The sequence below is a fragment of the Cyprinus carpio genome, chromosome B25 (assembly GCF_018340385.1).
Source record: "Cyprinus carpio isolate SPL01 chromosome B25, ASM1834038v1, whole genome shotgun sequence".
NCBI lineage: Eukaryota > Metazoa > Chordata > Actinopteri > Cypriniformes > Cyprinidae > Cyprinus > Cyprinus carpio.
In genome coordinates, this window is record NC_056621.1 from 1,308,080 (window position 1) to 1,324,831 (window position 16,752).

General features: G+C 30.6%; 1 protein-coding gene across 1 annotated transcript in view; it reads right to left on the reverse strand.

Moving 5' to 3' along the window:
• The window catches only part of LOC109088470 (A disintegrin and metalloproteinase with thrombospondin motifs 20-like), a 116,214-nt gene that overhangs the window by 85,203 nt on the left and 14,259 nt on the right, over window positions 1–16,752 (reverse strand). Inside the window, exons 4-5 of the mRNA XM_042752788.1 lie at window positions 9,749–9,893; window positions 908–1,143 (exon numbers count right to left, since the gene is read on the reverse strand). Coding sequence (XP_042608722.1) covers window positions 908–1,143; window positions 9,749–9,893 — 381 coding nt within the window. The remainder of the gene's footprint in view (window positions 1–907; window positions 1,144–9,748; window positions 9,894–16,752) is intronic.

Genomic DNA, 16,752 nt, shown 5'->3' on the forward strand with positions numbered 1-16,752 from the left:
TAAAAAAACTAAAAAACTTTTTTTCTTACAGGCAGTCAGATCAAATAATGAGTCAAAAAGTAGAAAATAATTATTTAAAAAGAACAAGTTGTCACAAGATCTACATGGCTAGATGTTTAACAAAACAAAACAAAAACTATATAAACATTAAAAAAAAAACCGAACAATAATGAAAAAACTAAACTGCTGTACACTGATGTTTAACTTAGCAAGAAAAACAAATGTAAATAAATAGTTATTTTTCATTTTCTCCTTTTTTTTTTTTTGTAAAAATTACTGCCAGTCAGATCAAATAATAAGTCAGAAAGTAGAAAATAATTATATAAAAAAGTTGTCACATGATCTACATGACTAGATGTTTAACTAGGCAAAATAAAATAAAATAAAATAAAATAAAATAAAATAAAATAAAATAAAATAAAAAGAAACTTAGATGAACCGAATTCAACCTGAATCTTTAGTGTAAATGTTACTTTCTCTTACTCTGGATAACAAAAAAGTACCATAAAGTACCATGATATTTTCCTAAGTAACAAATATGATAATCATAAAGTAATACAGCACATATCAAAGCATCATTATGATGATATTTCTGAAGGCACCTGCATCGTTAAGTGCAAATATTGTCCATCTGTTGTTTTGACTCTGTTTTAAATCTGGATTCAAAGCCAAAACTGGCTCATGAGCTCAAAATCTACAGAGCGGAGCGGAGCGGGTGGTCAGTGATGCTTCATATCAAAGCACGGCCTTGTGGGTAACAGTCCAGCCAAGCCTTTTAGAGAGTAACTCACTATCACACACACACATGAGGGATGGAGTGAACTACTGATGAAGCACTGAAACCATTCAATGAGCGGTTCTCTATAACACCCAGCCGAGAGAGTGAATGAAGGGGTAATTTACTTACTACTGACATGATTGTGAGGATGTAGTGCTCCAGGTTGCGTCCGTGATGTCGCACCATCTTGGCGTCGGCCGTCACCATCAGCTCCACGAATCGCGGATACGACAGAAAGCGCTTCCGGCGGGAACGAGAGCCGCCTTCGGAACGAGCCGCACGCCTGCGCATCGTTTCCTGTGTCCACATCACTTCCTCTTCCAGAGTTCTGTTGCTATGGAGACTGATGTGATGGACGGGATGATCTGTGGGAGAAGAAACAGATCTTGATGAACACTTTTACTGCATTACAGAAGAAACTACTTCAATTATGTTCATTATTTTTCAAAAATAATAAAATTACATTTAAAATCACAAATATAAAAATATACATTTAAACTATTGTAGTCAATTTTTACTAATATATTAAGAAATAAAATAATATATTAATTAATAACACTAATATTATTTATTTTCATTTTGTCTGAAGAAATTAAAATATACATATAAACATTTATATTTAATATAAGAATTAAAATGTATATATTTCAAAATGTTATTATTAAAGAATATTATAAATGTTACAATATAATAATTATCTCAAAATGTTCTGTGGGAAAAGTAACGGATCATGATGAGAGAGCTCTGAACAAACTCCTGCAAATGAAGAAGACACAAGACTTTACGAGGCCATCTGTGCGTGAGTTTATTCTCACAGACCGGATGAAAGTGCAGCCACACACACACGCACACACACACACACACACACTCACTCACACACACACACACACACACACACACCACACACACACTAGTGTAAACCAGCCTTCGACAGCAGCGGGTCAGTCACGATGCCGTTTGCTGACCTTTAACACAAGCCTGCATAATTGTTGGTCATCTAAACACCAGTAAATCAGCAGAAAGAGGCTTTATATGAGACCTGATCTCCAGTTCAAGTCTACACAACACATTAAAACTCATACTCTAGATAAGTAGACTTGGTGCAAAAAAAAAAAAAATTATAATGGATTTAAAAGTATTTTTGACAAAAACTAAATTTATAAATTCAGTAATGAATGAAAAATACATATTTAAATAAAGAAGTTAATATTTAAAATATTTTTAAAATACATTTAGTGAAATAAATAAATATATAAAATTTATAACTTAAAACTTATCCATATTTACCAAAAATTGTATTAATAAATCAAATAAATATTTAAAATTAAATATAATTAAATATTAATTTGTAATAAAAGTAAATATATTTGTAATATGCTTTAAATACAAATATATGAAGCAAAAAAAAATCTTAAAATAAATATGTAAATATTAAAACAAAATAAACTTAAAATATGTTTAGGATATATATATATAAAGAAATAGACATTATAAATTAATGCATAAAATAAATATTTAAATAATATTTAAAAAACAAATGGTTAGCAAAAACAAAATAAGATGTATAAATAAAATAAATATTCATAATACATTTTAAAATATATTTAGCAAAAATAAATAAGGAAACATACATTTGGCAGATGCTTTTATCCAAAACGACTTCAAATGAGGACAATAGAAGCAATCAAAACCAACAAAAGAGCAATGATATGCCAAACTTAGACAATGTCTATGAAATAGGACAGCCATTGCTGTTGTGACCAGGAATTAGGAGGAACCCAAGAGCTGATAATCGTTTCTTTGCAGCTGCTAACACTGAGAAGAAAGTTTGTTTTCAGTTTAAAGTCAGGGTTACTGAAGAGTCATCATTAAGGAGGAAAAGAATAGGATCAGGAACAATCGCAACTTCCGAAAGTTGTGATAAGATAGCAGAGACATTAACACAAAAATTGAAAATGCATGAACAACGAAAAATTTAAATAATTTTACCATAAATTTTACTGATTTTTATTTTGTTTTTATTATTATTTTTTTATACAGTGTAGAGCGTTAATGCCTCTTCCTGACCAAAGAGAGCAAGCGTATGGCTTCATGTCTCGTAACAGGTAATAACTGTTCCAGATAGAAGACTGCATACACAATTGTAATTATAATTAGCATACTTTTCCACCAGGCGCCATATTCAAGAAGCTATTTGAGTTAGACCTTTTGATATTCTCCATTTTCAATTCAATTAAACTAAACCAAAATTAGAAATGTTTAAATATATTTTAGTTCAATAAAAAAGTAATTTTTTGATGCAAGTAATTAAAATGTTGTTTTCTGGTTTTAGTTGAAAAATGAGCAATAACAATAGTGGCGCATCAGCAAACACGAGTCAGAGATGGACTGGAATGAGAGGAACCGACCCTCATCTCCAGCGCAGCAAACAGAAAACACTCCCATCACAAAGAGCTGCTGCTGCTGTCTCAAACAATATATCCAGATGACTGAAGAAACTGCACGTGATGTTTGACATGTGGCTGGATAATGAGGAGCGTGGTGAATAACACAACAAAAGAGTCATGCTCATCAACAAGGTGATGTTCATCTGATGAAACACTTTTATTATCTAATATGTTCGTTACTAGCTGTTCTGTACTAGCCTCCTTTATCGACATCAAACTAGAATGTTTATATAAACTTATAGTATATAATACTAATTTATTATTTAGCATCACGTCACAAAGTTTTCATGTGAAAAAAAAAAAAACCTTAAATCTGTTTCTGTCTCTAGTATATGAACATTTACATAGCTTTGTAGTGAATTAATACTTTTATCCAGCAAGGATGCATTAAATTGAACAAAAGTGATAAATAAATAAATGCTATTCTTTTGAACTTTCTACGTAAGAATTACGAAATCATGAAAAGCTGAATAAATAATCTCTCCATTGATGTGTGGTTTGTTAGGAGGACAATATTTGTCTGAGATACAACTATTTGAAAATCTGGAATCTGAGGCTGCAAAAAAATATTAAAATATTTAGAAAATCATCTTTAAAGTTGTTCAGTTGAGGTTCTTAGCAATGCATATTACTAATCAAAAATTAAGTTTTGATATATTTACAGTAGGAAATTTACTAAATATCTTCATGGAACATGATCTTTACTTAATATCCTAATGTTCTCACTCAAACTAATGAGAGGAGTGGACTGAGATGATCAGAAGACGATCACGTGCCGTCACTCTCTACATCAGGAGATCTGAGACCCGTATGTCGTGCCGACAGTCGCTGCAGATAAAGGTGCTGTTTGTTCTGTTTGAAAGGAGCACAAAACACCCTCATGGTCTCATCAGCACAACAGACACAGAGAGAAATCCCACACTCAAACCATTCTGCGGCAGAACAATCAGTGGAGACGTTCGCTGATTGATGCATGCTTTGGCACTTGATAAAATGGTTAAATGCTTAGAAAGCATTAAAAAATGTCAATTGTAAGTTGTGGTGAATCTGGGGCATTTATGTGGGTCTATTGTGTGTTTTTGAGGATCATTGACGTTAGCGTTTTCAGAATTCACTCACCGTTAAAAGAGCCAGAGTTTTGCACGCTTGTGAATCATCTCATAAGTGCAGACGTGATGTAAATAAGAGATTCATTGTGTAGTTTAGAGAGCTCCGTTGATTATAACAGCACTTTGTGAGATTGCACTGCACTAACATGAGTGATGCTTTTAGTGTTAATAAAGGGAGCGCGCTTTCTAGGCTATAATCCATTCAGAATTTGTATGAAACTTTCATTTTTCGGACACATACTGTACATGCTGCATGTTTCAGGAATAACATCAGTGGACTAAAAGCGTGTGTAAACTTTATTGAGATTGGGACATATCAACCAGTTATTTCATTTCCAGTAACAATGAATGACAGAATGGTCCCTCATCTGATCGTTTATTCTCACGAGTCTCACCTTAAGTAACGATTCAAAACGGACACATTTCAAGTGACAAGGAAAAAAGACATGGAAAACTTAAATAAACATTAGAACAGCGTGCACATTTCTTGTTAAAAATGAAAGGCCAGTTAAAACGGGAAGCATCACCATTCAAATCAGCAACAAGAGTAATGCTCCACAGTTTAACAGGCTACCTCAAAGTTATTTTTTTGCAATTGTTATTCTTTTTAAAATTGTATTCATTTAAATATAAAAATGCTTTAATAATATGTTAAAAATATGTAATTATATATATATAAATTATTATAAAGAAATCTTATAATTTAAATTGATGTTGAATCACATTCTGAAACATTTCCATTCACAACAAAAGTCAACAACACTAACTAATATTACAATATTACTAATTAAACTGATTGGATGAGACGCATTTGAAGCTGTAAAATGACAAACCACAAACTGCAACACAATGTAACTAACAAACAGCCTTTAATAACAAGCTGTGCCTCTTTTTAACTTGTTTAGTTTACATTCTGCTCTGCTTTCACATTGTTTCTCACCCCTCTCATGTTTAAATAGCAAAGCCATCCTGCTCGCAGATACGCATATGAATATATAACATTTGTTCCTTCGCAAAATATTCTCCAAATTTTCAAACAGGATGTGTTCAATAAGAGGCTTTACGGACTCATCTCCAGCTGCATGTCAAAGCACAAAAACAATTACCAAACTACACAAAGCGTCTTCCCCAGAAAACCCCAGAGATCCCAGTTAATCTGCCGGAGCGTTTCTCTGGAGTTCTGGCAATCCTCGAGCACAAAACAAACAGAGCGCTGTGAAACTGAGCTGTGCTGGCAGCACGCTCCAACTCTGCAGATCGAGTCCAGACGCCAGCGCTGCCATAGAAGGACTGTGTGAGCCTCAGACGCTCTGCAGCAGCTCGAGAAACAGGTGCACGAGAGCACAGGTGATCACACACACACACACACACACACACACACACACACACACACACACACACACACACATATACACACTCTCACATATAAACACACACACAAACATTGACACACACACACACACACACACACACACACACACACGGACACACACCTCACTGACTCACAATGCCTTCAGGACACAAATTTTCTGATTTATGGCAGATGTGGGTCATGACGATATGATTAGATGATTCATCAGACAAATCACACGTGAAATTCACTCTTTAATATCTCAATACAGTTTCTCCTAAAAATCACCGAGATTAAATTGAGAAGAAACAGCACAAGGGCACATTTTGTTTTGCCATTTTCTAAAGTTTACTTACAGTTTTAGTAATTTTGTTGTGTTTTTGTCATTTTAAATAGTTTTTTTATGTGTTTATAGTTTTTTTTTTTTTTTAAAGTTTTAGTTTTAGTTATTTTAGCACTTCAAGTTAAGAGAAAATGAGAAATTAAAAAATATGCATATATTTTAATATATAATATATTTATATGTATGTGTTTTTTGTTTATTTAATTTCAACTTATTTAATTTAATGTGATAAAATAACTCAAACTAAAACTTAATTATTGCTCATATACATTGAAGTTATGAATATTTTATTTTTATTAGTTTTTGATTTTTATATATATATATATATATAAATGTGTACAGTTTTATTAATTTTTTGTAACTGTTATATTTTTAGTTATTTAAGCACTTCAAATTAAACCAAAAATAAAAATAAAATGAGAAATAAAACAAGTTTACGTTTTTTCCTCATCAGCTGCACCATTTTTATTATAACTTTAGTGATTTTAGTATTACTTACATACTATTATACTATTAAATATGTTGAATTGATTTTTATTTTTAAAATTCCCAGTTATTTTAATTTATTTAATTTTAAGTTTTAATAATTTTGTTCTGTGCTTTTGTCATTTTTATTAGTTTTGTTGTTGTTATTGTTGTTGTTTGTATATTTCTATTTGGTGTGATGCATTTTTTTGTTTTAGTTTTAGAAATTTTAGTACTTAAACTTATTTTATTCCAGTTAGTTGCAAATGTAATATTTCTTAAAATAAATAAATTAATTAATTAATTAAAAAATAAAGTTCTTCATCTAATATTTACAATTTATTTTATTTCAATTAACAGCGATTCTAATAGTTAACAATAACAACACTGCTCTACACTCTTACTGGATGACAACTGGAAGCTTGGGTCTGTTTTTATCTCCCCTGAGATATTTTAAGAGAAACATCCAGGACAAAGTCGATCCTTAACCTAAACACAGCCAAGATCTCCACTGAGCGATGACAGAGCAGCAGCTATCAGTGTCTATTTCAGGACAGAAGCTGAAAGCCAGGTGTTGAGCGGCAGACGATCGAGTGACTCATTAGTCTGGCCATGACATGCAAAACACCCTGCAATCCAGCACACGCTTAGATCTCTGCATCTCTAATCGCTCGCACTTAACAACGGCACGCTTATTTAAGCATGAACTCATGATTTCAGTCTACATTACAGGTGTTTCTTCAGTCACTCACAGTCATCGATCCATAATACTGAGCATTAAAGTTCAGTCCTGCTCATCTAGAGACGTGAGCAAGACAAAAAAAACACTTAGCGGCGACCCAGAACACCATAGTAACGTAACAATGCTCAAAACACAAGCACATATTATATGTCACAAGGGTAAATTTTTTGAAATTGAGATTTATACATCATCTGAAAGCTGAATAAATAATCTCTCCATTGATGTGTGGTTTGTTAGGAGGACAATATTTGTCTGAGATACAACTATTTGGGAATCTGGAATCTGAGGGAGCAAAAAAATCTAAATATTGAGAAAATCATCTTTAAAGTTGTTCAAATGAAATTCTTAGCAATGCATATTACTAATCAAAAACTAAGTTTTGATATATTTACGGTAGGAAATTTACAAAATATCTTCATGGATCATGAACTTAATATCATAATGATTTTTGTCATAAAAGAGAAATGTATAATTGTGACCCATACAATGTATTGTTGTCTATTGCTACAAATATACCTGTGCTACTTATGACTGATTTTGTGCTGCAGGGACACAGATTATATTTGTACTCTTTAAGTAATCTGAGTTTAATAGTCACAACTGCGGCAGATTCCTGTCATTGAAAGCGTTCGGTATCTGAACATCAGACTGTTATCAGATTGAACTGAAGGCTAGGACGCTTTTTGTCGAGCTTTTTTCATCCTCAGCTCTTTGATGCATGACCCAGATCCAGCATCACATCTGCACAATAGAGATGCAGACGCTCCTTTAAAGGAAGATTTCACTCAAAAATCAATGTCTACTCACTCTAATGAGCTCCAAAACCCATTAAAGCATGCTGCACCTTACAGCACCTCTTGTCAAATGACAAACTGCTTTAATAAATATTATTCTTGGATAATATTTGCAGAGAAACCAATTATAATCACATAAATTTATGATATAACAATAAAAATCTAATTAAAAAATTAATTAATTAATAAATAAAACAAAGAAGAGCACAAAAATAAATAAATAACTGAATAGTAAATAAACAGTAAATAAACAATATACAAATGTAAAATAAAAAATCTGAAAATAAATAATAAATAATAAATGGTAAAATAAATTTAAGTGAATATTAAAATAAAACAAATGAAAACGCATAGTAAATAAATAAAAAAATTTAAATAAAAATTAGTTTAGTTTTTAATAATTAAGAAATATATATATATACATTATTTCTAAAATAGTTAAAATTAAGATTAATTTTAATTGCAATGGAGCATTTTTACCCCCATCACCGTGAATTTCGGGGAAAATTTTGTTCATTTTGATGGCATTTTTGCCTCAAAACCCATTAATTTCTGACCCAAACAGCAATTCATATAACACATGCATTATATTTCAGGTCTTCTGAAGTTTGCATGAAGCATAGACCTACATTTAAGACATTCAGAAGAACGTACAGCCTTACAGAAAATAGCACACGAGTCATATCAACCATTTAAAGAAGCATAAAGGACTGAAAGACACGAGGGTGAGTAAATTATGTCAAAATTTTGATTACTGGGTGCATTATCACTTTAAAAACCATACCGATGGGGGTTACTAATATGGTTGGTTATTCCAGCGAAGTGTCTGATTAATGTAAGTCAGAGTTGTGGAGCGGCTGGAGTTCATTTACTTTCATTAGATGAAGAATTCCAATAAGCGGCTCATAAAGAAGACGTTAATCCGCACAAGAACAGCAATGGCAAAGCACACGCCAGCACACTTAAACCGCTCCGCTGAGAAGAGAAACACCGACTTTCCACACGCAAAGCCACAGAGCTGCACTGTAAAAAAACGACTGTGAATTTAACGGTAAAAGACTGTAATAATGCTACAGTAAAAACCTGTTAAATGGTTAACGGTAAGTTCCCCGCACTATATACGGTGAAAAACTGTATTGGACATTACGTGTTATTTTACGGTAGTATACTGTTTTTGGAAGTGAAAAAGAATTTACAGTGAATAACCGTAAATTGACATTCCCAGAATTCCCTGCGTTACATTTCAAATTTGATGTTTTTTTGTTGAAATAACTATGTTTCTTCTTCGTTTTTTCTCATCAGCTGTGTACATTAGGGTTGTATGTTACATCTAATGTTGTTAAATGAATGTTCATTGCATTATTTCAGTTTGATGTGTGTCACCATGATGGTGTTTAGTGTTTGTGACACTGTGCACCTTCTATATGTGTTAGTATTTAAAAATGTGACTTTCTCATCACCACCTGCATTTGGTGGTTACCAGTGTATTACAAAGGTACGAAACAGATTTCAGTACTTCAGTAGGCTGGTATATTAACATTAAATCAGTTAATGAAATTACGGTATTTACCGCTGAAACCGTAAAACCTAAAATGTTGCTACCATATTTTTTTACAGTAAAATTCTGGCAACCACAGCTGCTGTTTTTTTATATTCTTTTATTTTTTTTACAGTGTGCGAATGCATTTGCTGAAGGAGTTGATGAAGCTGAATTGTTACCTGAGGTGCTGCATGGCTGAGAGTCATGTGACTCGTGTCTGTAGAGCAGGTGAGGTTTGTTGTGCTCTTCCTCATACTCATATCCATCAGCGCTCAGCAGTGGCTCCAGGAAGAACTGACCGCTGTGCGTCGTGAACGTGCCGATCTGAAGAAAAACACCACACAATCACCAGCATGTTTGGTTTAAGTGATCAGACGTGTGATTTTCACCTGCTGGGAAATCCTGAGAAGAACACACCTAACACTGGCATCTTTTATCAAGTGGACATTCCTGCTGTTTTATAAAACCATTTTATAATCTTCTGTTTCAGTGATTTTAAGATGACCTGTTTCATGATGCACTTAGCATATTGCCTGGAATATTGCTTTAATAAATTATTTCTTGGGTAATATTTACACAGAAACAAATAAGCTAATTTCTGAAATAACAAAAATAATCAATTAAAAAAATAAATAAATATTTTACTCATGAGTAAATTTAAATATAAATTAATATTACATTAAAATATATTAAATTTAATTAAACTGAAAAATATAATAAAATGAATAAAAATAAATAAATCATATCATAAATAATATAATGGTATAAGGTGTAAACTGCAAATGAAGACTGAAGAAGGCCACAATCACTAAAATATCATAACACTAGCCTATATAATTATTCAAAATAACAATAGTAAAAGAATCATATTATATTTAATTTAATAAATACAAAAATAAAATAAAGGTAATAAAAATTAAATACATTAATACATAAAACTGAATACTAAAAGAAATAATAAATACAAATGTGCAGTAAAATTAAATTCAGAAAAAATACAGTAAAACGAATTAAATGCACATGAACATTATAAATAAATTGGGAAAAAAGTAAAATTTATACATAAAAATATAAATGTTAAAATAAATAAGGGAAAATTTGCTAAATAAAATTAATAGTAAAATAAAATATATCAATAATTAATAGTAAAATAAATATGAATATTAAATAAATACAAATGCATAGTAAATTAACAAAATAAAAAATTAAAAAATACACACTAAGTAGTAAAATAAAATGAATAAATAAAAAGTTAAATAAAACGAGTTAAATAAAACAAATAAAATAAAAATCTATATTAAAATACTTGAGCAGTATATATTATAATAAATTAACAGTAAAAATAAATAAAAGTAAATTAATCAGTCAGTCAAAATGAATACAAATTAATGCTGAATATATAATAAATAATAAGGCATAATGATTGACAGTCACATAAATCCTTCTCTTGAATCATGAGTCATCACCACGGCAACACGTCCAAACACAGAATTCCAAATTCCTGCAAACATTCCGAACGGGAGCGAGCTTTATGATATTGTACGGAAAACATCCGACAAAAACATACCAGCAAATAATGAAGTGGAAAAACACTTGGGTATGATATTGTACGGAAAACATCCGACAAAAACATACCAGCAAATAATGAAGTGGAAAAACACTTGGGTCTGTTTGAACCAAACTTTTTATAACTGGATTCACTGAAACTACAAGATCACAGTGCTGCTGCCATTCATCTGCCCTCAGAAAACTACGGGACAGAAAGGGGGACTCATCTTTCTGTGGTCGATTCTCTCCCACAGCCGTTGACATTTTCAGCTCCCGCAAAGTTTACTTAGTGAGGATATTAGAATCAAAATATTCATTACTGAATCGAATCACGTAACCAGTTGTATTAGGGGAACAGACTCACCCTCAAAAAAAACAAACAACTGAAAAAAGTCAAGAATCATTTAACAAATCATAACCAATAATCTATGTGACTTGAGTGATTGAAAAGTAAAAATGTCCAAATTTAAAAAAATAGGGTCAAATAAAGAATTGACAAAAGAAGAACTTAAAATAAGTTTTAATAGTTTAATAAAATAAAATCTTCAAAATAAGTAAAATAAAAATGATATATAAAATAAAAAAAAATCTAACATAAAGTAAACAGTAACAACAAAAGCATAACATTAAATAAGAAAGAAATATATTATTAAATATATAATGAAACTAAATTATAAATTCAAAAACAAATTTAAAAGGAAAACAATCTACCCATCAAAGGACAAGCAAAAAAAAACAAGGCCAAAGTTCAAACAGTCACTACAAAAAAATGGCAAGTCTGTAAGAATAATTTTTAAAGATAAAATAATAATAAAAATAAAAAATACAAAGTAATTATTTCGATAGAAATCAACATAATAAAAAAATTAAGTTATTAAAAATAATTAATTAATAAATAATAAAATGTATAATAAAAAAAGTAAAGTTAAAACAAAAAAGTTCCATTAAAAACTACGTCTCAAATTGAATACAAATGAATGTTAAATCTATGTACCATAATAATAAATAATTTGATGTATAATCATAGTGTGAGGCTCCATACAAACCTATGTTGCTATTAAATCAAATCATGAACAGTTAAAGGAACAAATCACCTTCAAACGAGGTCAAGGTCAAAATCCCTATAAAAAGCCATCATAAGGATCACGTCCTTACCGGTTCTTTCTGAAGTCACATGACGCTCTGAGGGGGGGGGGGGGGGGTGTGAGGAACAGACTGAATGGTAGCATGTTCTGCTGAGGGGACGTGGAGTACGTCGTGTGCGTGTTCCTGAATCGACAGAAGTAAGACCGTAAAAGCCTGACATAGGGAAGGATGGATGTCGGCTCATGCAGAGAAGGTTCAGAGGGCGATCTCGGGATGTGCTTCTGACAGCTAAACAACATCGATCGCGCGCTGAGGGATGGGAAAGATGACATAACGCTCCCTCAACAATTCCCACAAATACCCTGAGAGTATCAGTAGTGACACAACTGGTAACACACACACCACACACAACCACACACAACGTTCATACAAAAGACCCAACAGGCCCCGCCGATACTCATACTACCATCGCACACATAATGTAAAGAGCCGTGACAAACCGAAGTAAATGATGGTAAAAGCACAGGTATATACATGAGTACGCTTCAGAACAAGTCTAACCATACAGAATTATTCATAAATAGATTCACAATGTTCAAAAGAGTAAAAGTCTGTTTCAAGAATGGTTTTTAGAATTTTTGACAATTAATGATGATAATGAAAAACATGTTTTCCAGATGCTCATTACAGTGATGCAATGAATGGCATTAATGTAATGTGAAAACAAAATGTTGTATGATAACTGTAAAGTATGTATGTGTTATGGTATCTTTATGCAATATATAAGTAAATATAATTACAATTAAAAAAATTCAATATAAATTATCTCGGATCAAAACATATATTGCTTAATGTTCTTCAAGCAAAATATAATAATTAAATATTATTAAAAATACAAAATTAAAAATTATATATATATATATATATATATATATATATATATATATATATATATATATATATATATATATATATATATATAGGAAATTTAACTTACTATATAATTATATACAGTTGCAAGAAAAAGAATATAAATTGCATAAAAATAAATCTTAAAAAATATATATATAAACACGAAATATAATTTATATAATTATAATAAAATACAATTATAATTCAGCATCATATGCTGGAAATATCTATTAAAAATGTTTTGATGCGATTTTCCCATATATATGTATAATATCATCACAGAGGTCACTTCCTGAGGTCATTGTCAAGACGTTCATGAGCTTTATGATACTGTACGGAAAATAATCCGACCAACAAAAACATACCCAGCAAATAATGAAGTGCGAAAAAACACTTGGGTCTGTTGAAACCAAAGGAAACAATGTTTGGACATGAACGGCAATGAGCTCCATAAGGGACTGTCATTATTATACAACACTCACTTTATACTGGATACTGGAAACTACAGATCACAGTCTGCCATTCATCTGCCCTCAGAAACACGGGAGATAGATGTCTGTCTTTCATCTGCCCTCAGAAACACGGGAGAAAAGACCATCTCTGTGTCATCTCTCCCACAGCGTGACCTTTCAGCTCCGCAAATACTTGTGCGGATATTAAATCAAATATTCATTACTGAATCGAATCACGAACAGTTATAGGAACAGATCACCCTCAAACAACAACTGAAAAAGGTCAAAATCATTTAAAAAATCATAACAATAATCTATGTGATTGAGTGATTGAAAAGAAAAATAGTCAAATTAAAAAAATAGTCAAATAAAAATTACAAAATAACTTAAAATAATTAATATATAAAAATAAATCTTCAAATAAATAAAATAAAAATGTATATAAAAATAAAAAAAATCTACATAAATAAACAGTAAACAAAGCATACATTAAAATAAAAAATATATTATTAAATATATAATGAATAAATTATAAATCAAAAACAATTAAAGGAACAAATCACCCACACAAGGGAAAGGAAAAAAAGGGCAAAGTCACTACATAAATGGAAAAAATGTCTGTATGTAAGTATTTTTTTATAATAATAATAATAATTAATAAAAAAATACAAATAATTATTTTAGAATAACATAATAAAAAATTAATTATTAAAATAAATTAATTAATAAATAAAAATGTATAATAAATGTGTAAATTAAAACATAAAGTGTAAATTAAAATTATATTAATTTATTCTAAATTGTATTATAAATTATTGTTATATTATATAAAATGATATATAATTGTTTGAGCTGATACTCATACAAACTATGTTGCTATTAAATCAAATCATGAACAGTTAAAGGAACAAATCACCTTCAAACGAGGTCAAGGTCAAAATCCCTATATAAGTATTCATAGGAGTAGTTATTGCAGTTTTTCTGGTGTTATATGAGTGATATGGTGTGAGTATGAGATGTTGGGGACATGTTGAAGTGTGGGAGACGTTGAGTAAGAGTGTGTAGTGCGTTCTTGTTGGGTCTGAATGAGAACGTAAAAGCCTGACATTAGGAAGATGTCGCTCAGCAGAGATTCAGAGGGATCTCGGGGAAGATGTCTGACAGCTAAACACATCCGATCGCAGCCCGAGGGATGGAAAGATGACATAACGCTCCCTCACAAATCCCACAAATCCCTGAGAGTACAGTAGTGACACACTGTAAACACACACACACACACACGTTCAGACACGACCAACAGACCCGCCGATACTCACTAACCAGCGCAACAAAGAAAGAGCCGTGACACCGCAGTAAATGATGGTAAAAGCACAGTATGATACATGAGTTCGCTTCAAGAACAAGTCTAAACCATTACAGAATTATTCATAAATAGATCACATGTTCAAAAGAGTAAAAGTCTGTTTCAAGAATGGTTTTTAGAATTTTTGACAATTAATGATGATAATGAAAAACATGTTTTCCAGATGCTCATTACAGTGATGCAATGAATGGCATTAATGTAATGTGGAAAACAAACATGTTGTATGATAACCGTAAAGTATGTATGTGTTATGGTATCTTTATGCAATATATAAGTAAATATAATTACAATTAAAAAAATTCAATATAAATTATCTTGGATCTAAACATATATATCGCTTAATGTTCTTCAAGCAAAATATAATAATTAAATATTATTAAAAATACAAAATTAAAAAATTATATATATTTAAAAATACAAAAATTAAAAATTATATATATATATGGATTTAACTACTAGATAATTATATACAGTTGCAAGAAAAAAGAATATAATTGCATAAAATATCAATCTTAAAAAAAATATATATATAACACGGAAATATATTTATATCATCTATAATAAAATCAATTAAATTCAGTATCATATGAAATATCTACTATAATGTTTTGATGCGATTTTCCCATATATATGTATAATATCATCAGAGGTCACGCGAGGTCATTGTCAAAACGTTCATGAACATCTGTCCTGAAGGTTATTACACTCATGTGGACAGATGCTGTCAGCAATCAGACATCATGAGTGGAGGGGCGGGGAACTTGATCTTTGATTTCTGTTGCTGTTTCTGTTTGTGGGTGGGTTTTGGGTGGTGATGATGTTGATGTCACTGTCAGCCCAGAGGACCATGCTTCTCATATCCCACGATGCAATGCTTCCACCACTAAAGTCTTTCCAAAACTCAGATCTGAATCTGATTTCAAAGCATGAATTTCAATTTCATGGTGAGGAACTGGTTAAAATGTAGCAAAATATGAAAAAAGCACTGAAAATGTAAATGAAAAAAAGTTTATGTTCAATAAAAATAATCTAAACCTAATTCTGGCATCTTCTGGACTTTAATTAAATAAATCTACACACTCCACTTTTAGCAACAATTTTAGATGTGCAACATCAAATCATATTAAATCTACACACTCCACTTTTAGAAATGTTTTTAGTTTATTATGTAAATGATTAAATATCTCTTTCAAAAAGAAGGTTACTATTAGGTTAGAAGGCTAAAATGTAGCAAACTATGAAAAGAATAAATAAATATTTACTTTTTATATTTAATTTTTTTTTTTTTTACATATTTTGGAGCAAAATATAAAAAGAAAAATTAAACTATATATACACACACACACAAAATATTAAAAGAAAATATAAAATAATTATTTAAATAATAACACCATTTTTTATATTTTATAAAAAAAAATTCGACATTTTTTGTAGCAAAATATTAAAATACAAAAAAATAAATATCCCATTTTGTTTTATGTTAATTATATATTTGTACACTTTTTCTTTTTTATATCTTGTACATTTTAACAAAAAAATATTATAATGAAAGAAATTTTAAGGAATATTTATATATAAGTTTATAAATATAATAAGTTTCTAAATAGAAAAGTAACTAAAACAAATGTTGGCCCCCTAATTTTGATTTTTAATTTGTGTTAACTATGTGTTCAGCTTAAGTTCAAAATCAAAACAACCAATTAGCAGCTGCTGCATCAGCTTTATAAATCTGCTGTGGAATGATGTTCCTGTCTTTCATCTCAACCTCTGAATGTTTACATGTTGTGAACCTTCCTCTGGCTGTTTACGACGTGATGAACGA